A 23,962-nucleotide genomic window follows, 5' to 3' on the forward strand; every position below is an offset into this window, starting at 1 on the left:
AACTAGTCCGAGACACGTGCACTGTACGTTGCACACACTGACCGAGACTATAGGATGATTAGGATCACAAGAATCTCACCACCACTCGGTCCTGTGGTACGTGGATCTGACACAGCTCGATCAACTCTCACATAGCTTCACATCATATGCATATAACTAGCTAGATCAACTCTCATATGATCAAATGTGTTTCAACCCTACCCTTCAATGTGACACCCGAGAACTTTAAAATTTTAATTTCTATTGATCTAAGGTTAGAGTTTCTATTTTGTCTGGAGACCTTTAAGGTTCAAACATTCACATGAAATAATTCCAACCGTGAAAGAAGTAGATTGTTTGTCTTGTTTTGGACTAAAACATTTTCTTCAATCATGTAATGAAATCCCAAAAATTCTGAGTGATGGAGCTTTCTTTGTTTGCTTGCTGGTATAAACAAATCGTGTGCTTGACTACCAAATCATGTGCTTGACTATAAGTAGTGACACGTCGTACTCCCAATATGTGGTGGCCAAATTAAAGTTATCAATACCAAGGACTAAAATATCGACTATCGAGAAAATTTCAACAGTCCGAAAAATAGATATTTCGATGGAAATATCGAGAAAATATTGATATCAATAAATTTTTGATATCAAAATAATGGAAAGATGATAAAATATATATGGAGAGGGTATATATATAAAAATGTATGCATATTGACCAAATAACATCTCAGCAGCGATGGTTGAGGAGTTTTGATATACCTTGGGCAACCAAAGTTCAAATCATCATTTGCTGGACAAAAAGCATCTTCAAATTAGGGCAAAAGTCAGGAAATTTCAAGTTTGGACCCCGGTTGGGCCATGAGACATAATCACATAATATTGAGAATTTTGCAAAGAATTCTAAAATTTCAAAAGTTTCTCGCGATATTTCAAAAGTTTCTCATAATATTTTCTTGGTATATCAATTAAATATTTCAGGCATATTTTCAATTTTTCAGTCCTTGATCAATACGGTGATTGGCAATGCCAATTTCTAGAAACATATCCGAAAGTAATGGGGTGATGCCGATACAGATCGACTTGGAGGTTTACCATTGGCACTGCACGAAACTTTGTTTTCATTCTCATATTGAATTCCGCAGACAGCTAGGGATATACATCAATGGGGTTTCTTTTCTTCTTGGATTCATCACTAAGGCATCTACAGTCTCCAGTCTCCATGTGATATATTAATTATATGCCGAATTTCTTGACAGTCAATTGGTACTTCACCAGTTCAGCGTCGACCAATATCTAGATTGTAGTTGATCGAAAATTTCTAGTACTAGATAACTTTGCTTACAAAATAAATATGATAATGTGAGTTCATCATAGGCCTTTAGGGCTTTAGAGCATCTCCAACAAATTGGTCAAAATGTAAATGTCAAATTCAAATTTGAAAGATGATGTGACAATTGTTATTTTTGACAAACTGTCACTCCAATAGAGCTGTCAAATTTAAACATTATTTTATTATTTTTATTTTTCAGATTATATATATATATATATATATAAAACTCTCTTTCTTCTCTCTCTTTTCTTCGGTATCTCCTCTTCAAGAAGCCATGGAAAGATTGTCTCAGCAACAAGGAGGAAGAGGCAAAAGGGCACCACCGAGAGGAACAACTTGAGGAGATTGCGCGTGACGGCCACAAGGCCCTTGTAGAGGCCGTTGAGCATGAAGAGGAGGATCATCACGGCCTCTGCGCCGGCTGCGTAGCCTAGCACCACCCACTCTAAAGCCATTGGGATCTAAGATTCCCCCGAGGATTTGAAAGGGTTCGCTTGCTTCGTGAAGAAGGAGATTTCGATTCTCTCTAAGACTGGTAAGTGTGAAAATTTCATTGCTCAATCCAAAATTGTTGTTGCAAAATCATTCATCCGATTGATAAATTAAACAGGTGATGATGGAGATGCCGAGGACCCAGATGTGGAGAATAAGGTCGACGAAAGAAGATAGCAGAAACATCAGAAGCCCAGAAAGATTAGTGCTTCTGGGGGTTGAATTGATGGGCGGTGATCGGTGGGTCTTGGCCGGCGATGAAACATGCCCATTGGACGGTGGTGAGGTCCTGGAGTCGATGGAGAGATGACGGTAGAGAAGAGGTGTAGCAGTGAGGTTATAGATGAAGAAGAATGAGCTGTGAGAGAAGAGATGGGAAAGCCAATCTCTAGAGAGGAATCTGGGTATGAATTTGAAAGTTTCAATGTGGGCAGGAAGAGAGAGAGAGAGAGAATGAGCTGTGAGAGAAGAGATGGGAAAGCCAATCTCTAGAGAGGAATTTGGGTATGAATTTGAAAGTTTCAATGTGGGCAGGAAGAGAGAGAGAGAGAGAGAGAGAGAGAGAGAGAGAGAGAGAGAGAGAGAGAGAGAGAGAGAGAGAGAGAGAGAGAGAGAGAGAGAGAGAGAGAGAGAGAGAGAGAGAAATAATAAAATAATAAAAGACAGATGAGTTTGGTGCTGTCAAATTTGAGAGCCCAAGTGAAGGGGTCATTTCCACATCAGATTTGGCATGTGGGATGGAGTGATCTCATATGTCTTTTATTACCGTTTAAAGGCTCCACGTGGATTTAACTAATCAATTGGAGATGGTCTTAGGAGTTAGAACTTCACCCAACTTCTATCTAAGGAAGCGAGGAAGCGACTCGAAAGGAAGGTTCTTGCTTGCATATTACAAGTATTTTTTTTCTATTATGTAATCTTAATTTTATTAAAATAATTATAAAACATTTAAGTCACATTTTTTTAAATAAAAGGAGGTCAGATAGATTTATAATTCAGCAAGCAGTACTGGAAACGACACACTCCATTGGGGCTGACAGAAAAAGTCGTCCTTTAGAACATACAAATGACCTATACTAAGACAGAGCCTCGCACTCCCAGGTACACCTACACTTTAAGGACAAATAAGCGCCTTTATTCTAATAAGACCTAGAAACTCAGAAGCAAAAATAAACTAAGAGTGACAACCGAGAGACTAGACCTTGCGATCCAAAAGAAATTAAACATTGCAATATGAGGATGCAACACTTACATCCCCAACATAAACATCGTTTGCATGCATTTCCTCCAGAATAGAGTTCTCACATGCCTTTTCCACCGAAGCTTGAACCACATGGTCAGTGTCATGAAGCCTCTGCTTCTTTGATTTTCTTCCCTGTATGTCATTCTCAAGAACTCTTGCACATTTAGGCTTATTCTTACTTCCCTTAGGCCTACCCAATTTCTTCTTCCTTGGCAAGACAATAAGTTGCCCATTTTTGTGTTGTAACACGAGCTGTATGCCATCATCATCCTGAAGCAGAGGTTCTGAGTTTGAGCCATACCTCTTGCCTACACGATCCAAAACTTCCACAGCTTTACGTTATCACCAAATCTGGTTTCCAAGTTGCTTCCAGATCCATAGTAACACCTCCTCCGTCCAATTTCAACTTTTGAACCACAGCCAGAGGTAGTTCACACCCCATTTTCACCTATCCCGTAGTTTTTTGGGACGTCCAATTCTCTAGGAAAGCAGAGAGATTCAAGACTGCAAACAAAGGTGCAGTGTACATAATAACTCCACTCCCCGTAGACTGAGGAAACTCAAACTCCACTGGCTCCCCAGACTTACTACCAGCATAAGCATATCCTTAATTAGAAACCTATTTTACATTGGATTGCTTTTTCTTTTTTGTTAGTAAAGAAGAAATGTTTTAATAAAAAAATATAAAAAATAAAAGAATTCATGAATTTTTAAAATTCTATGCAATTAAAGTAGGTGTTTTAGGAAAACTAAATTGGGAGAGAAATTGAATCGTCCTTTCATTGATAATAGGGGCCTCTTTATATAGAGGATTACAAGCATATAGATAGAGTTGTATATGGAAACATAATCGTACATTGATTGGATATCTCCTAAGATTCTCCGAGAATATCTCTAATATAAACCCTATTTCAACTAGAGCAAGTAACCTCGAGTTTGGGCCAGACACATATTCTGGATTTACTTAAACACTCCCCCTTGTGTCGCCCAAAAGTGGTGCTCCTCTCGTTGCCTCATTATCACCTACAAATAAACATGGTTATTAACTTACTAGTTATGGGGTCTTGACCCAATGTCCAAATTTAAGTCAAGATACTCCCACTTAATTCAGTAAGAGATTTTAATTCCCATTCACCCAATTTAATTAAATATCAAATGACATTTATAGGCTCTTCAAATTTTAAAATTACACTATACCACCGCACTCCCCCTCTCTCTCTCTTCACATCGACTCATCAAGACTAGAACTTGACGCCGGCGATCTTCTGCATCTCGTCCCTCCGCCCTGGATCTATGTCCCCACCTTCCTCGTCATTCTCACCAGCTCAGGAACCATCAGCAACGTCCTCTTGATCTCCGCCATGTTCCTTCCCCGAATGACGGCGTCTAGTCCGATCCCCAACAACTTCATCATCTCTCTTACAGGACTGCGGAGCTAGATTGTCGGAGGACTCGTCGGCCTTAATTGGTGGTGTCAGGTTTTCGGTGGTGTTCTTCTCCTACGACGCCGATTCTTCCGCCCAGAAAGAGGCTTCTTCTTCTTCTCCAAGGCCACCACTGAAGAAACTCTTCTTCTAAAACAGTGATGCCGTCTAGTGTTTTTGTCTGCATGTTTGGTTTTTCTAATAATGATCTGATCACAGTGCAGGTCCAAGTGGATGTGATTAATGTTCTCCTGGAGAAAATAGATATTCTGACATTAGATCTCTTTTCTTGTTTGGTGCATGTGCTTATGGTCCTACTTGATAACAAAATTGAGTGGTAACTATTTAATGAGGTGAAGCACTCTGAGAGTAGATTTTTTGGTGGAAGTGGTAAAATAATTTGACTCATGAGAATTGTCTTCCTCAATAATAAGTTTATTATTGTCCCCCAATAATAAATTTATTGGGAGCCAATAATAAGTTTATTGCCTGTAATAATAAGTTATTGGGAGTCAATAATAAGTTTATTGCCCCCTAATAAAATATTTATTGGTAGGTAATAATAAGTTTATTGCCCCCCAATGAAACAATAAAATCTCCAGCGAAGGTCCGGTGAGTTTCAGGCGGGATGCCAGCAAAATCCGGCTGCAATTGACCTGAATCCGGTAACCGGTGATTGAAATCCAGAAACGGGTGACGGAATCCGGCGACCGAACACCGGAGTCCGGCGAAGTTTCCAATGACTTTTTTCTCTTCCACTCTCTATATCTCTAAGTGACAAAGGGAGGGAGGACAAAATTGTCTTAAAAATAAACAAAAAATAATAAAAGATAACTTAATTGGGTGTTCGGGCAAAAAATATATAATTTGTTGGGTAATTAGTGGACAATCTTATAAGATGTTTGAATAAATTGGGTTAATATAGCTCAAACTTGGGTAAATAGACAATTTCCCTAGTTATTAGTCCCTCTTTGTAATTGTGTATATAATGCAAATATATCCTCGACCTATGCCATTCTCTGTCATATGGTTGATTAGTCGGCACTCCAGAATATACTACTCTGCTGGAAGCTAACTAAAGGAGGTTGCAGCAGCACTACTTGCGCCAGCACCATGTCGACCACCACCACCGACGGCCTTCCTCTTCACACCCACAAACACTCTCTTCGCACTCCCATCAACCGCCTCTTCGTTCTAATTTACTGCTGCGCCATCCTAGCCTTGCTCTATCACCACACACTCTCCCTCCTCCACTCCGCAACCATGACCTCCTTCTTCATCACCCTCACCCTCCTCATCTCCGACTCCATCCTCGCTTTCTTGAACATCACCACGCAAGCTTTCCGAATGAAGCCCATCTACCGCAAAGAATACCCCGAAAACCTCAAAAGAATTCTTCGAAAAGCCGACTTCCCGGCACTTGATGTGTTCATATGCACTGCTGATCCCTACAAGGAGCCTCCGATGAACGTCGTCAACACGGCGTTGTCGGTGATGGGTTATGATTATCCGACGGAGAAGGTGTCAGTGTATGTTTCCGACGACGGAGGATCGGCTCTAACTCTGTTTGCGTTCATGGAGGCTGCAAAGTTTGCAAGGCACTGGTTACCTTTCTGCAGGGAGAACAACATAGTGGAAAGGTGTCCCGAAGCTTTTTTCCAAATGGATTACTCTAGGTCTTCTGAGGCTGAGGAAATTAAGGTAACAAAGCTTTACACCAGCTTTGTTTTTTTAATTAATTACCATGCATGCACAATATTAAGTCATACGGACATAATTACTGCTTAAAAAAAAAAAGAAGCCTATCTGATCATGATAGGGAGAGACAGACAGAGAACGAAAGAAGACAAGATCAGACAAATTTTTTATTTTTTATTTTTTATTCCTCAGATCTCAATTCGTGAAAGAATTATAACATTTTTTTTAACGACGGACAGAACTACGATGTTAACAAAAATTTAAAAATAAAATAATTTTTAAACTGTATCAGGAAGATTTTCTTTTAAATAATTAGATTATATAAATGATGAGAATTACACGAATTTTATATAACTTTATAATAAACTCACTTCAAATAATGAGATCCAAACTTAAAAATAAATTAATAAAGAAATAGATCTAGTTCGATAACTTTACATGACGCTTCTTCGCGGCTTTACCTAACAGTATTAAGTGTTGAAATAGAAAAAGATTTGAAACCTTATCATCAAAAAAAAAAAAAAAAATTGGAAAACACCAGGTCCACCCCACCCATTTACCTATCCAAGAAGATAAGGAACGACATGATGGAGACATTTTGTAGCTAAGGACAAAGTTAGTTTAGTTTGCTCCAATTAGTCATATAATATAGGGAGAATTTTACAAATGGTCACTCAACTATGACTCATTCAACACTTTGGTCATTGAAATTTCAAATATATCATTTTGGTCACTCAACTATTACATTGTCAATTACTTAAGTCACCCAAAGAGTATTTTTTATAATTTTTTTTAATGAAAAAAATTAACAAAGTGACTTAAGTGATTGACAATGTAATAGTTGAGTGACCAAAGTGATATATTTGAAACTTCAGTGACCAAAGTGTCGAATGAGTCATAGTTGAGTGACAATTTGTGAAAATTTCCCTATAATATAACAATCATATTGAATTGCATGCATTGAGGTTAGTCTTATCGAAGGACAAATAAACACACAACAGCTAGTGTACTATGTCAATCTTTTTCGTTCCCATCCTTAACGCAGTCGGAAAATAACTCTAGGTTTACAAGCAATAAACCTAAAACAAAGATTCTGGAGTGCACCAGAGATAAAAGAGAAAACTCTCAATTTTGATTGAAAATATGATAAAAGATGGATTCTGCAGCCGTTTAAAGTTGCTTATATATGAGAAAAGAAACCCTATGGCGACTAACAATGAAACCCTAAAACCCACGGGTAAAAACAAAACAAATCCAAAACAAACTAAAAAACCCAAAATTCTGAAAAATAGTAAATTGCAGTTTTGAGGCCCTAAATGACGTCGTTCCCTTTCTGGAAAGCTATAGCAATCGCGATTCGGATACCAAATGCCAAAGTTGCAGCAAACCGGATTTTCCTCCTTTTTACGATCGAGCTGTTATTCAATTCTTATCGCCATTCGCTCTACATCAATCATCGTACAAAATTACATAAAAAAACTAACGGCATGTGCATAATTACATCCCATTCTTATAGCACTATCATATTTTCCGATCTAAATCTTTGTTACAGATTATGTACCAAGGCATGAAAGTGAGAGTGGACAATGTAATCGAGAGAGGCAAAGTAGACAGTGAATACGTAACCGGAGAATGGGAAACTCAGGCTTTTAGCAAATGGATCGATGGATTTACCCAGCGAGATCATCCTACAGTCATTCAGGTAGATTTTTGGCTTAAAAATTAAGAGTGTATTATCTCTATATTTAGTTCCTCGACTCTTAGTTAAGAGGGTTATTTTCTAACATAACATATCAAACCTCATAACATGTTAAACACTTGGGTATGAGCAGGTTTTGGCGGACAGTAGCAAAGACAGAGATATCACAGATAATGTTATGCCAAACTTAATCTATGTCTCCAGAGAAAAAAGCAGGAAATCAGAACATAACTTTAAAGCTGGTGCCCTTAATGTCCTTGTAAGCTGTATTTTCTTTTTCCTCGTTTACTCTATTAATTGTTCGACTAAATAAGTAATGAATTGATTTATCTTTTTCGTGTTTTTGTACACGTACTGCTGCTGCCAAGATTCGAGTTTCAGCTGTCATGACCAATGCGCCAATAGTCTTAACCCAAGACTGTGACATGTACTCCAATGACCCACAAACGCCTTCTCGTGCGCTATGCTATTTATCGGATCCCAAACTTGGATCCAAATTAGGATATGTGCAGTTTCCGCAGCGATTTCGCGGAATCAACAAGAATGACATATATGGATGTGAACACAAGAGTTTGTTTGTGATTAATCCTGAGGGAATGGATGGGTTTTCGGGGCCAAGTTATGTGGGAACAGGATGCTTTTTCAATAGGCGAGTTTTCTTCGGAGGTCCGTCGCAGTTGTTATCACCTGAAATTCCTGAATTAGCACCAGATAATGTGGTGGACAAGCCCATTCGGTCTACTGAGGTCTTGGAGTTGGCACATTCTGTTGCGGCTTGCAATTATGAGAATAATACCGATTGGGGATGGAAGGTAAAACAAAGTTTGGTGAGACGTTCTTATTTTTCCTGAATGCATACATACATACTATGATTTAATTTGTTTACTCAGGTATTCCTCACTCAAGCCAAAGAATAATGTTTAAGTTAAACTTTCTCAACATGTGTAGATTGGTGTAAGATACGGCTCTCTGGTGGAGGACTACTTCACTGGTTATCGTTTGCAATGTGAAGGATGGAAATCTGTATTCTGCAATCCAGCTAGGGCAGCATTTTATGGAGATGCCCCAATCAACCTTGTTGATGTGCTCAGTCAAACCAAGCGATGGACCATAGGCCTCCTTGAGGTTGCTTTCTCTAAATATAGTCCAATTACGTTTGGCATTCGGTCCATGGGCCTTTTGATGGGCCTTTCATATGCTCACTATGCATTTTGGCCCATTTGGTCAATTCCAATCACGGTTTATGCCTTCCTCCCCCAGCTAGCTCTCCTCAATGGAATCAACATCTTTCCCAAGGTAACATGCATACATCCATCTTTGATCCGTTTCTTTCTCTGGGTAATGTTCTCCATATATTTTAACGTCGAATTGTGTATTGTGATGTTATCAACTTGGATTGTATATCTAACTGAAAATTTAAATAATTTATGGTTCAAATCGACAATCTGACAACATAACATGTTCAAATCAGATGACTAGAAAATAATTAATGTTGTCTTTTGTAGCACAAAATTTATCTTTTGAGCAAATAATGTGTGCATACTTCCTTTTGGTAACATTGAAGTTTCTGTTACAGGTCTCGGAGCCATGGTTTCTGTTGTACGTCTTCCTTTTCATTGGATCCTATATCCAAAACTGCCTAGACTTTGTGGTAGAAGGAGGAACATTCCCAAAGTGGTGGAATGACCAAAGAATGTGGATGATTAGGGCACTCTCATCCTTCTTGTTTGGATCCATAGAGTACCTTCTCATGTCCTTGGGCATTTCTACCCATGGGTTCAATGTGACTAGCAAAGTCCTTGATGAAGACCAAAGCAAAAGATATGACCAAGGGATTTTTGAGTTTGGAGTCGCATCACCCATGTTTGTGCCTCTAACATCGGCTGCCATTGTCAACTTGGCTGCATTTGCTTGGGGACATGTAGAGGCTTTCAAAGGCAGCAATGACTTGGAGGGGATGTTCTTACAGATGTTTATAGCTGGTTTTGGCGTTGTGAATTGTATACCAATTTATGAAGCCATCATCAGTAGGAGTGACAAAGGGAGAATTCCTACAAAAACGATTATGGTTTCATTACTCTTAGCTTTTTCTCTTTATGTAGTGGCTTATGTTGCTCTTTAAGTAGCTGACTTGCTATGAAGTTCATGTTAGTTATCCTTATAAATTAGTTTCATTATAATTAAAATAAAAATAAATATCAGTCTGCTTTGCAATCAGTCGATATGTCCGAGTGGTTAAGGAGACAGACTTGAAATCTGTTGGGCTTCGCCCGCGCAGGTTCGAACCCTGCTGTCGACGGTTTTTATTTTTTATTTTTTTAATAGCAAAGCAAAGCGTATGGGCACAAATTACAAAACCTTCAGTTCAACACAACAACTTCAGCTGCCGATTCCCTGTTTGGCTGTCTCCAGATACTGAAGAAATCATGGCCGCAAAAGTAGCCCAACTATACTCCTTGATTCATCATCAGATCGATAATGCAAATCGGAAATACAAAAACTTCAATCAGCTAATAAGAAGCTGTGAGAGTTTAGCATCACAGTTTTGGAGTGATAATAATTGAACAGAGTATGAAGCTTGGGAATGATCAAGCAACGACCGGACCTTGAGCACAAAGGAGCAACATTGAAGCACTAGTAGTGGTACCAGTTGTTAGTCCCATAACAGGCGCGCCTTGCATATTCCACTTAACCCCTTATTTCTGATAGCTTTTCATCGATCAAAGCACAATATATATCAATACACTAACCTTGAGTTCAGTTAGCACCAAGAATTTCAACTACGTAATTATATATTTCTGACATGCTTGTAAGTTGTGAGTTATCATTGTGAAATAGATGTCATATACTCATTCTTTTTACATCCCTTTTTTCAACTTGTGACAGCTTACCGTATAGCATCGCATGGTGCGATTTTAGTTCTTGTCTTGCAACATCCGTAATTGTTTTTATCATTAGTTCATTACTGTGCCTCCCCTTTTTAACTTGCCACACAAGAAGAACATGAAACTGCCTGAACAAGTGAAAATCATTATTTCTTTTAGCCTTCAAACAACAAACTTATTTTCTACTCAGGGAAAGTCTTCTCTTTATTTTAAATAGAGTAGTGCTCTAGTACATAAGGTTGATTCGACATGTAGAAAGCCTATGCTGAATTTAGAGCATGCCCAAGAGCTTCTTCCCAATGAGGTAGGAAGTATAAACATCATGAATTGCATGCGTGATCCCTTCCTCTGAGAAAACTCGAGCATCCCACTCCGGACAGGATCCACTCAGCGGCTTGACATCAATACCATTACCAACTTCAGTTGCCAACTCGGTTAGTTTCACCGTCTCCAGGTTGGGTTTCTTCAGTATCCTAGCCTCAAAATGGCCCAGTTCCACTCCTTCATTCCTCATTTGACGACGCAAACCATCAGGACAAAATTTCTTTTTTTCCTTAATTCCATACCCAAAAAGCAAATACTTTAATAAGCGAAAAGAGCATCGAGTTTAGTACGACGTTCGGAGCGATCATAGTTGAGCAAAGTAGCAGCTTTGAAGCAGAAGCAGTAGAATTGCAGGTTGTAGTCTTAATATCAAGTCCCATAACAGGTGTTGCAGTTTCCAGCGAAGCCCTCATTTCTGGTATTTTTTCATCAAGTAAAGTAGCATCATCCACTACGATAACCTTCACTTTAACACCATGAAGTTCAACCAAGTAATTATCCATTTTTGACAAGATAACGAGAGGTATCAGTCTGAAGAAACTTTAGAAAGGCACTCAAGCATGCATAAAGATGTTCATCATATATATATATATATATACATGCATGTATATGAGTTTGGTCACTTAATTGTGTGGATTTTAAGTGCATGGTATATACCTAGCTAGGAGAAATTCTTAGGTAGGGCTACATGTCAAAATCACATGTAGGTTTTGATGATTACATGAATCTAGTTATGGGAATTTAATTACATTAATTAGTGGAGATCAATCTTCTTTGGTGTGTGCATGTGTATATATATATATATGGGCCCTGAAAAGTCTGGATCGGAGGTCCTTTGATGTTCTTATTAGAACGGTTAAGCTTCTCAGTCCTTCCAAAAATCATTGATTATCGATTGTTTTCAAGTGTTTCCGTTCACTTGGTGACTAAGAAATTTTTGTGTTCATCCATTCTTAAATTTAGTTATTAGTGCCTCAAATTAAATGAATCTTTAATAAGTCACCACCGTATTTTCATGTACCTACTTATGAAGTTCTGATACATATCCAACTCAATAGTCTTATGCCTTCAGTCTTTACAGTTAAGACTACTAAAGATTACATGGTGAGTTTAATATAGAAGAATCCCCATGACATCTCTTCTATATGCATTTCCTCTTGTATGTAATGTGTCCTTGTGTGCAACTATTACAAGGACAAAGTTGGTTCCCTTGGTATTCCCATTTGCAGTTTTCTAACAAATACATTCCCATACTTTTGGGCCACTATAACAGGAGACAAGCTAGTGTACGTACTGGTGGGTATGAGATACCTTCATTTACAACTATTTGAACAAAAATTTACAAGTATTTGAACCAAAATTACAACATTGAGAACAAAAGTTACCATATTCATTTACACTATTTACATATAGTTAAACAAAAATTACAACATTGACAACGAATTTATTCAAAAGCTTGTAAAAATGTCGTAAGAGGTGTAATTACCATTATTAGAACTAAGATTACAACATTGACAACGAATTTGTTCAAAAACTTGTAAAATGTTGTAAGAGGTGTAATTACTATTATTAGAACTAAAATTACACAAAGTAGACTCAAATTACAACTTTGACAACAAAATTTGTTCTCACTTTTGTAAATGTGGGTATGAGATACCCACCACTACACTAGAATTTCCCCTACAAGAGAAGGATGCCCAATATTAATCATTCACTATTCCATGGAAGTACTTCAAATTACGTACACTATAGACCTCTCTCGAGGTCCTTGGCAATATAACTGGTCTCTCGTCTATCTAGCTAATTAATTAGCCGCCAAAAATGGACTTCTCAGTGCAAAAGTACATAGCTGAGAAACATATGTTATTCCTGGTTGAAGAAGGAAAGCACGCATGGCTTAAACGTCTCGGATATGAATAGTAACCGAGTCTCCCAAATCTCGATCACTAGTACTAGAACACCCAGAGTCCCTTAAAGTTGAACCAGTACCAGTCCCCGTGATTGATGATGACTCTTCTCCAACCGGTGTTGTCACATTTGAAGCTACGTAATTGTAATTGTCCATCTGTTGCTGTTGTTCCTGGTGTTGTCGTAGCTCCAACGATACTATCCCAGGACTGTGGTGGGAGACTACTATGCTATGGTGCTGCTGGAGTTGTTGTGCAGCTGGCTCCGTTGACACGGTGGTACTAACAGTTACTGGTGCCGGATTACTATCGAGTTTGGTACTCATACTAATCGAAATCACCGAGCATCTGCAAAGGGGGCAGGTTGTATTGTTGTGCAGCCAGTGATGTATGCAATCGACATGGAAGACATGTTTGCACGATTGAACCTGCAGTAGCTCCTCTTCCATTTCGAATTCCCCCAAGCAAACACAACATCTGCAGCCAACAATTTCGGCAGGTCCAAATTTAGCTAATGAATCACAATTTGACATGCCACGACTTACAAGTAAGGATTAAATCAATGACAGACAGAACAAAAATATACAATTTGACATGTGTGTTACTGTAATTGCTGGCTTAGTGGAAAAGGAATAGCCTGTAATCTTTTATATAAAAAGTATCAAACACAAAGTTAATCAAAATTCCCTACTAATTATCTTAATTATAGCGTTGATGTTGTCTTTATGGCTAATGCTTTAAGATTTAACCTTTAAGAGATTAGTAACTAACTATAATTTAATGCAAGTCTAAAACGATGTAGATTTAGAGATATCAGTACAAGATCCATGTATAAGATCGACTAACAGTATGAACACTGATGCACCTAACATTAGGATAATAGAAAACAATGAAATGATCGATAGAGCACAAGTGTGATTGTGTTTATTATTATCGACTTCGAGCTGGGGAAAAGTTTTGTTGAAGAATCTCAGAAAGCTATTATTACACAAATGATATAATTGAACTTTATTTTCACGTTTTGTCTCCTCCAAAGATGTTCTTTCACACTATATTCTACTTGCTTACCAATCTTTTTTTTTTTTTCAAAAGCACTTTTGAGAAAAATAGTGGATGTCATGAGAGATCCTAAAAGTTTCTATACCTGTAGTGCCCTTTAGGCCATAACTACTGGCTGGAAGAATAGAACTATATGTGTGTGTATCACTACAGAATTTGAAGGATATTGAACACAAAACCCACTAGTGACTTAATTATTGAGAGTTTACAACCCACTATTCTTTTTTTTTTTTTTTTTTTTTAAGTTTTATGTTAAGTCGTCAAAATCTCAAATTCTGAATAGTTGGTTGCCAATAGTGCATTGCCTATTCAACTTTAAGATGTGATGGAACACCATCCTGGCACATGTCACTTGTTCTATCATGGACCTAATACTGATATCTCCAACACATAGATAATAGATCGACTGGTTTAATTTCATCTGGCTTGTCATCAAAACTCAATATGGTAAATCAAAATTAAAGAAGTTAATAATTGAAACTTACTGGGAATCCTTTTTCCTCAGTTCTTCATCAAAAAGAATGATCCGAAGCTTCTCTTTGAGCTCTCCCTTCAAATCCATTGGACAAGGCTAATATGGTAGGAAAAAAGAAAACAAAATTAGATGTGTATATATATATATATATATATATATATAGATGATTTACATTGTAACACCACAGCAATGGGTACTCAATCTACTTATTCTTTGTTTGCATGTTTGTCTTCATGCATAGGCATCTATGAATGTGAGAGAGAGAGAGAGAGAGAGAGAGAGAGAGAGAGAGAGAGAGAGCTTACTGAGGAAGCATATGGTGAAGGTGCTGAAGCTTGATTGTGGCTTCTTCTTCGAATGAGAATTGGAGGAGAAGATGAAAGAGTGGAAGCCCTCCTTTTGAGGTAGAACAAGTAGAACAACAGAAAGAGAATGATGGAGAAAAGAATAGGAATCGAGAATATGAAGGCCTGGTAAAGTTTGAGTTGGAGTGCTTGAGGATAAAGATGAGATTGAGAAGTAGTAGTAGAACTGGTCATTTGAGTTTGATCAGGAAGACCCATATCTAAGTGAATTAAGCTGCTAGCTAGCTTCCAAAACCTGGAGATTATGATGCTTATTAGTTTGAAGATGTAGGGGAACTTATCAAATGCGTTGCTTTCTAGTTGATGAGTGTATTTATGGGGAGAACTTTTGGGGTGGGATCTGTTCAAATATGAAGGGAATTGTAGGATTATTTTTCATACCAAAAAGTAGAGACTGTATAATATACAAAGCCAAATTTAGGGTTGGTGTATGCAAAATAGATATTTTCTAGCTTCTTTCTTTCTTTCGACCACTATATAATGTAATAATCCGAATCAATAATTTTTTTTTTTTTATTTCTTTGCTGAATTACCTCATAATACAATCAAACTGAAAAACCATTTTGGAATCTAATTAGTAGATAGTACAGTTGGCTAGGAAAAATTGAAATCCTAATCTTGCTGATCAAATAGCTTAAGAACTTGGCTGATTTTTGCATGTAAACTTCAATTTCTACGAGATCGAATTTCCTTTTGTAAATGTTGCAGTACTAATCTAATAGATTTTGTTAGCAATTTTTTTTAAAGGGATTTTGTTAGCATTTTAAATTATGATGAATCTTTTGGATAGGTTGGTAAGATAACATATATGTAAGATCGATCTGTGTACCCTATATATGTAATTATCATTCACATAGACAGCATGCTATGTTGCTGTACTATGAATGATCGATGCTTAAATTTGTCATTTCTCTTTCAATATAATAATTCTAGTTATTCATAGATAATAAGTGAATTTTTTGATGAAAAGATTTAGAGCATCTAGTAACTAGTTGATATAATTTTTTATTTAACCATGCATGAGAATGGAGATATGATTATAATTTTTTACAGATAAATTTTTTTTATTTTATAAAACTTTAGTGTATAATCGGACTTTCGATGAAAGCTAGTATTTTTGTTTTTGTTTGAGTGCCTATTCCTTTTGGCATAATGATTGATTATAGATTGGGGAGAGGACACATTATAACTTTGTTAATTAAGATAATAGGACCATCATCCCATTAAAGAAGAAAAATAATAAAAAATAATAAAAACCAGACCAATAAGTTTTTAAGATTAAATCAAATAATCAATATTATGCTATGATAACATATATTCCTTGTTTCAAGTTTCAATGATGGGACACCCATGTCTATCACTAAAAACTTGGGTCCTCATCACACCAAGCACTGAGAGGCTCAGTAATCCGCACTTTAACATCATGGACCCAAACAACATCATCATCAGACATTTTTACCAATTCCTTGATTCTTTTTAGTTCTTTTTAATCAAAAAGAACAAAACTATAATTAGATGTGTATTGCATACTCTTACTTAAGCTGTTGGTCGATCTGATCATCTATGGTTGGAAAGTTGATGACCTAACGAACCTATAAACCTCAAGTTATGTGTTGTGCTATCAATGTGGTTTGCCCCAACTTCAACTAATTGACACAGCTCTACCTTCAGATATTTTTCCATGATTAGCAAACTTAACCCGCAATTAATTTATTAGTAGTCCATGTTCATCAACGGATACCAAAGTTGTTGGTATGCTTAAGATGCGCAACCTATCATTCCTTATCTCCATATCCTTCCCAATTTGTGGTCTCTCTAGTCAACTCCGAGAGCTTAATACAAATTTAGATGTGCTTTTAAATAGACTTGTTGAGGCCAAACTATGTCTATCAGGGGCGGCCCTGAGGTAGTGCAAGTGGTGTGGCTGCACTAGGCGTCTAATCTCGGGAGGCCTCAGATCTCAGAATATGTGTATATAACATATATTAACAAAAAATGTCAAACAATTTAATGAAACGCGAAGTAGTCCAGTTGACCAAGTCACTGTCCATTTTCCACTCATGACCTGTGTTCGATCTATAGTAGTCTCTCTTTTATTTATGTTTTTTTTTCATTTTTTTGCTTTTCCTTTTTACATTCTCATGTCTTTTCATTTCTTTTTCGGCTAATTTTCCTATTTATTATGTTTTTCATTCTTATATATTATTTTTATTTGCCTTGTTATATTAATTTGACCAAGTTTTTATAATATATTTTTTTATGTTGGAATTAGTAAGGCCTCATATAGATTTTTGCTCCAGGCCTCCACAACTTCAGGACCGGTCCTGATGTCTATATATATTAGGGCAATATTATTCCCTCTATAGAAAGTCCACTTCTTCTATGATTTTTTCTATTCGACTAAATCTTTTTATATTTTGAAAGCAAAGGGATTTGAACTTAATATGCCAAATACCAATCTAAAGACTCTGAATATCAACTGCCATATATAAAGCAAAGAATTTGTTCTTCTAAATGAAAGGAACAAAAATATTTTCCTTTGAAGTTGTTTATACCTTCTTTAGTAGCTCATGACTACTTCTTTAGCTAAAAAAAAAAAAAAAAAATCTTTCTTCATGCACTGGACTAGAGTCATGTTGGTGCCTTTGAACTTTTCATCATCACATAAACACTACATTTCAGCAACATAAAGAAAAAGCATGGCATCTACAATGTCAAATCTAAGAACTACCTTATGAGATCAAACTTAAGCCTTTCATATAAGACAAAAGAAAAATTGAGAGAGAAAAAAATATGATGGATAATTTTAAACCATACTATACTTTACCAATTTTAAATGGCTGATTGCTTGAAAAAAAAATATATATATTTATATATATATATATATTAATAAACGTCAATAAACAACTATAATATTATAGCTGAGAAAATATAATAAATTAGTCTGTGAGTCAAACTCAAGAAATTTTGCTTATAAAATAAGCACTAATGTAACTAGACCAAATTGTATTGAGCTGAAAAAAAAAAAATTATTGCTTGTTGAATATATGTTAATATAACACAAGTTAACCAACTATATCGGTGCCGGTTTTGAAGCGGTTCAGTGGCTGTTGCAATTGCATCATGATGGTGAGTGTGAGTCAGTCATGGCAGAACTACCCTGCCCACGATGGTGTTGCGGTGATGCACGGGGAGATTGCATAGGGTGCTCAAAAAGCTTTGGAGACCCAACATAAGGCCTAAATTTGTTTGGGTGCCGAAATCAGTTTTGGGTACCTTTTGGACTTGGGCTGTTTCGCGGACCTAATTGATGGACTCTAATTCTTTAGGGTTTCGTATTTGGAATCCCAGAGGTTTGATTCAACAAAATACGCTACTGTTTGGCATCTGTGGAACTAGTGAATCTTCTGGAGTAGTACTGAAGGAGGATTCAAGCTATTTGGTCATTGGATGTTCGATGAGTGGACCTATCTCTATGTATCACGGTGGGTACTACCACATCTTCTTGTTCTGTCGGTAAATGACAGCGAAATGGTATGTAATGGCTACTCTGGCTTGAGGCTAGCACACATTTCTTATCATTTGATAACACTCCAACGTTGTTTTCTAGATGTGTTACAATATGATTGTATCTATTATATGAAGTAATTCTTTTATTAAAAAAAAAACCTACAATATCGGAAAAAAAAAATTGTTCAAATATAACTTTAGTGTTAATTTGATAGACGTCTATCAGTTGCAATATCAAGTAAACTGTTTCAGAGAAACTGAAGAGTGAATTTGTGAGTCTTCTTCTCATATTGAGGGGGTTTATATAGGGTTACAAAGTAGTGTAAATTTGCCCTACATACATTAGTATATTTGCTACACAATTTCTCTACCTCTCAATGTGCATTTCATACAAACCACACATTCTCCACTTCTTAAGTGCATACTCCATGATATAGACATTTTACCTATTTACTACAACACTCCCCCTTGGATATATCATGTCAGTAGTATTGTCTTGGAGGTGCGCTTCTAATTTACCTCGTTAAAAACCTTGCCAAGTAATAAAACCCTGTGGGAAAAACAACCTTGGTCGAAGGAGAAAAAGAGCACAACGCGCGTTGAGTGTGGAGTTTGTTTCTGGATAACATGGTGCTTCTCTTGTTGCCTCATTAAAAACCTTGCCGAGTAACAAAAACCCAGTGGGATAAAAATAACCTCGGTCGAAAGGGAAAAAGAGCACAACACACCCTTCACGCTTTTGAGATGAACATGTAGACATCTCCCCCTGATGTCTGTGTCTCCCCCTGATGACAACGATCATGGGAGTTCAGATAATTTCCGCAAGCCAATTCTTGCCACATGTTTCTCAAACGTGGATTTGGGCAATGACTTAGTGAACAAGTCTGCCACATTGTCCTCAGATCGAACCTGGTTCACTTTGATCTTGAGGAGCTTCTGTTGTTGCTGATTGTAGAAGAATTTGGGGGATATGTGCTTGGTGTTGTCGCCTTTGATGTAACCTTGCTTCATTTGTTCAATGCAAGCAGCATTATCTTCATAAATGCTTGTTGGCTCATCTGTGGTAGACTTCAAACCACAATTGCTTCGAACATGCGTAATTATGGATCGAAGCCATATACATTCACGAACTGCTTCGTGAAGAGCAATAATCTCTGCATGATTTGAAGAGGTAGCGACTAGGGTCTGCTTTGTAGACCTCCAAGATATCGCGGTTTTTCCCATGGTGAAAACATAACCAGTTTGGGAGCGACCTTTGTGTGGGTCAGAGAGGTACCCAGCATCAGCAAAACCTTCCAAAACACTTATATCGTTTTGGGATGGGGAGAGGGAACGCAATCCACTATATGTGGCGTTCCTGACACTTGATGGGTCCGAATCCATCTTCTTTCTGTAGGGATAGAACAAGCCCATATCGATCGTACTACTTAGGTATCGAAAGATATCTTTAACACCAGTCCAATGGCGTCGTGTTGGCGCAGAGCTATATCTAGCTAGTAAGTTCACAGCGAATGAGATGTCTGGTCTCGTGCATTGTGCTAAGTACAATAATGCACCTATTGCACTTAGGTAGGGCACTTCTGCCTCTAGCACTTCTTCATCGTCATCTTTTGGACGAAATGGATCCTTCTTTGGATCAAGACTACGGACGACCATTGGGGTGCTTGAAGGCTTAATTTTGTCAGTGTTGAAACGCCTAAGCATCTTTTGGGTATAAGCTGATTGATGAATCAGGATACCATCTCTACGGTGCTCAAGTTCTAAACCGAGGCAAAACCGTGTTTTCCCAAGATCTTTCATCTCAAACTCGGATTTCAAGTGTTCAGCGGTTTCCCTTAACTCTTTAAGGGTGCCAATTATGTTCATGTCATCGACATAAACCGCTACTATTGAAAATCCGAAACTTGTCCTTTTTATGAACACACATGGGCATAGTTCGTTATTGACATATCCCTTACCAATCAAGTAGTCACTTAGACGGTTATACCACATCCGTCCGGATTGTTTTAATCCATATAGTGAGCGTTTCAATCTAATTGCAAACGCGCTCCGTGGATTAGAGCCACTTGATTTGGGTAGTTGAATTCCATCTGGAATATTCATGTATATCTCCGTATCTAGATCCCCATATAGATATGCAGTAACCACATCCATAAGCTGCATGTTCAGTTTTTCGGAAACTACCAAACTGACAAGGTAGCGGAACGTAATAACGTCCATTACGGGAGAGTAGGTCTCCTCGTAGTCGATTCCAGGGCGTTGTGAGAAGCCTTGCGCCACGAGACGAGCTTTGTATCTTACAATCTCGTTTTTCTCATTACGCTTTCTAACGAATACCCATTTGTGACCAACTGGTTTGGTGTTGGGTGGTATTGGTACAATTTTGCCAAATACCTTTCTTTTCGTTAGAGAATCAAGTTCTGCCTGGATCGCATCTTTCCATTTTGGCCAATCAGCTCTACGTTGACATTCATCAACGGAGCGTGGTTCGATGTCATCGGTCTCAATAATCTCACGCGCCACTGAATACGCGAATACATCATCAATGATGATGGAGTTTCTTTCCCACGTCCCATGTACACTAGTGTAATTTACAGAGATCTCTATGTTCTCATGGATAGGCTCTGACACTGAGGCGTCCCCCAATGATGTCTCTTGGACATAACCATAATCCGGAACATTCTCATGGGATGGATTTTGAGTATCGATGATCAAAGGATTTATTTGTGCCTCATTCGCTCTTTTTCTAGGGCGAGTATCCTTCGAACCAATCGGTCTACCGCGCTTCCTTGCGGGACCTGCAGCCATAGATGCCACATTATTGCCATGTTGAGCAATGGTGCCATCTCCTGGCGTTATAGGAGTGGCGTTATGTCCATTATTCGGGACATCAATCCTTGCAGGCACGTTTGCAGCAGGTATGTGTGATCTCGTCACTTTAGCAACATCAGAAAACGCATCAGGCAGAGTGTCTGCTACGTTCTGGAGCTCGATTATTCTTCGCACTTCAAGTTCGGACTGTGCGGTATGGGGATCGAGATGAGACATAGTGGGGACAGACCACGACAATTCCTGTCGTTCCTGTTGAACATTTGTGTTCTTATCTCCCCCTAATGATGGGAAGACTGTCTCATCAAAGTGACAATCCGCAAATCTAGCGGTAAAGAGATCGCCTGTCAAGGGTTCAAGGTAGCGGACGATAGTTGGAGATTCATATCCAACATAAATGCTCATTCGTCGTTGTGGACCCATCTTAGTACGCTGTGGCGGCGTAATAGGCACATAAATAGTACACCAAAAAATGCGTAAGTGCGAGATATTAGGCTCGTACCCAGTCACTAGCTGTAACGCAGAGTAAGATTGGGTTGCAGTGGGTCGTAGACGAATTAGCGTCGCTGCATGTAATATTGCATATCCCCAAGCAGAAACAGGAAGATTAGTGTGCATTACTAATGTCCGTGCTATCATTTGTAGTCTTTTGATAGCAGCTTCTGCGAGACCATTTTGGGTATGAACATGGGGAACTGGATGTTCTACATCAATCCCCAGTGACATGCAATAGTCATCGAATGTTTTCGATGTAAACTCCCCAGCATTATCAAGTCGAATTGACTTAATTGGATGGTCAGGGTAGTGAGCCCGTAGACGGATAATCTGGGCGAGGAGTTTAGCATAAGCAGCATTTCGAGTGGACAACAGCGCGACATGTGACCAGCGTGTCGACGCATCAACCAATACCATAAAGTATTTGAAAGGTCCGCATGATGGTTGAATTGGTCCACAGATATCCCCTTGGATTCTCTGTAAGAACGGAATGAGTATTTTAGGATCCTTTGCGTAGGACGGTCTCGGTCCTAATTTCCCGAAGGAACAGGCTTTGCAAAATGAGCGAGGGGCCTTAGAAGCAACCAATGAGGATTTTGGTTGGGCCTGAGCGTCTGTAGCGCTATTAGAAGCAAAATGTGTGACTACATCTCCTTCTATGGCATTGTAGCCATTGGGAGGAACAATCATGGCGTTATGCTCATGGTTGGTGTCATTACATGGGACTTGGGCAGCCTTATGGCGCCCCAAGACGGCTGCAGCACCAGATGCTGCAATTGTTGCGGTCTTGTTAAGTCCAGGAATCAATTCTCGATTCTTGCTTCTTCTCACTCTGAAGAATGGATGTCCGTGTGAAGTCTTTAGTATACGGAGCATCATATCACGACCAGGGTGCCCTAGTCGGTCATGCCAAAGCCAATATGTGTCAGAATCCAAGAGATCTTCTCTTATGACATTATTGGATTCAATTGGTCGAATTGTAGTGACATAAAGTCCACTAGATTGACACATAAGTTTCTCTAAGATGCGCTTTCGTCCGCAATCATTAGAGGTAATGCAAAGGAACTCTTTTCCGTTCTCAGTATGCATTTCCGCATGGAATCCGTTGGCTCTTAAATCTTTAAAGCTCAATAAGGTTCGATTTGCCTTAGGAGCATAGAGAGCTTCAGTGACTTTAATCAAGGTGCCATTTGGCAATAGGAATTGGGCCATTCCATGTCCTTGAACTAAACCTGATGGCCCAGCCATCGTAGTCATAGTGGAATATGTAGGCAACATCTCCAAGAATAATTGCCTATGTCGTAGAATGGTGTGCGTAGTCGCACTATCAGCGAGACATTGTAGTTCATCCATTCCTTAAGAGAAAAGCTCGTAATTAAAAAGGAGTCATAAAGGAAAGAACTCAACTTTTATTAATAAGCCAAACGGAATTACATCATCATTTATTTCATCAAAGAAAGCGTAATCCAATAAACTTAGTTAATGCAAAGCAATGGTAGTCGTCTAACTTCTTTCGGTAATTCCAATGCAAAAGTGACCAGGTGAGTAGAGAGATGTTGGTGGAGCAAAGGCTCGCTTAAGTACCAATTATCTCAAAACCTTCCTAGACATCACAATTACATTGAGTATGCCTACTTTTGAAGAAAGATTAATCCCATTGGCATCTACTATAGGATAATGTGGCGATTGCCTACATCTCTTGGAAAATGAAAAGACTTAATCAAAATCGCCAGTTTCTGGGTTTTGATTTTTGTCGTCTTCCACCCTTAGATCGAGATTGCCATCTTGATCTTCTTGTTCCATGTAATTTGCCTCCCTTGCTTCACGATACATTTTGTACGCGTTTGCAACATTCTGGGATGCTTTACATGCCCTTGCCCAATGTCCAGGTAGTCCACATCGGAGACAAGCATCATTATGGTCAGGTTCCCTTGATCGAGGTGCTTTAGGAGCACTTTGAAAACGGTTGTTTCCATTGGTGGTGTTACCACCATAACCGGAGGCTTGGCCTCGCTCTCTCTTCACACGTTTACCACCACGGTTCCGTGCACGCCTATCTTGGCGGTTTCCTTCCTCTTTAGGGCGAGAATATGGACCTGAACGTCCATAATTATCCATTCTTTTAGGGTTTCGCTCCTTGCGTCCTCCCTTGGAGGTGCGACTATAATTAGACTCCGGAATTGACTTGGTTCCCACGGGTCTAGAGTTATAGTTCTTCACAAGTATGTTGTCGTGCTTTTCAG

General features: G+C 38.4%; 2 protein-coding genes and 1 non-coding gene across 3 annotated transcripts; 2 read left to right on the top strand and 1 right to left on the bottom strand.

The window, feature by feature from the left end:
- The first annotated feature begins 5,459 nt into the window (after positions 1-5,459).
- On the top strand, positions 5,460-10,056 carry LOC112180706 (cellulose synthase-like protein G3). Its single transcript, XM_024319265.2, has 6 exons — positions 5,460-6,174; positions 7,724-7,873; positions 8,004-8,129; positions 8,239-8,682; positions 8,819-9,166; positions 9,447-10,056. The coding sequence occupies exons 1-6, from the start codon at positions 5,587-5,589 to the stop codon at positions 9,990-9,992; spliced, it is 2,202 nt and encodes a 733-aa protein (XP_024175033.1). The 5' UTR covers positions 5,460-5,586; the 3' UTR covers positions 9,993-10,056.
- A 31-nt stretch (positions 10,057-10,087) lies between these two features.
- TRNAS-UGA lies at positions 10,088-10,169 on the top strand. The gene has a single exon. It is a non-coding gene; the product is annotated as a tRNA-Ser (tRNA).
- Positions 10,170-12,698: 2,529 nt separating this feature from the next.
- Positions 12,699-15,238, bottom strand: LOC112179332 (probable E3 ubiquitin-protein ligase RHA4A). The gene is made up of 3 exons (XM_024317728.2): positions 14,826-15,238; positions 14,531-14,616; positions 12,699-13,463 (listed from the first exon to the last, which is right to left on the bottom strand). The coding sequence occupies exons 1-3, from the start codon at positions 15,081-15,083 to the stop codon at positions 12,977-12,979; spliced, it is 831 nt and encodes a 276-aa protein (XP_024173496.1). The 5' UTR covers positions 15,084-15,238; the 3' UTR covers positions 12,699-12,976.
- Between the last annotated feature and the right edge of the window lie 8,724 nt (positions 15,239-23,962).

The sequence above is a fragment of the Rosa chinensis genome, chromosome 7, assembly GCF_002994745.2.
Source record: "Rosa chinensis cultivar Old Blush chromosome 7, RchiOBHm-V2, whole genome shotgun sequence".
Classification (NCBI taxonomy): Eukaryota; Viridiplantae; Streptophyta; class Magnoliopsida; order Rosales; family Rosaceae; genus Rosa; species Rosa chinensis.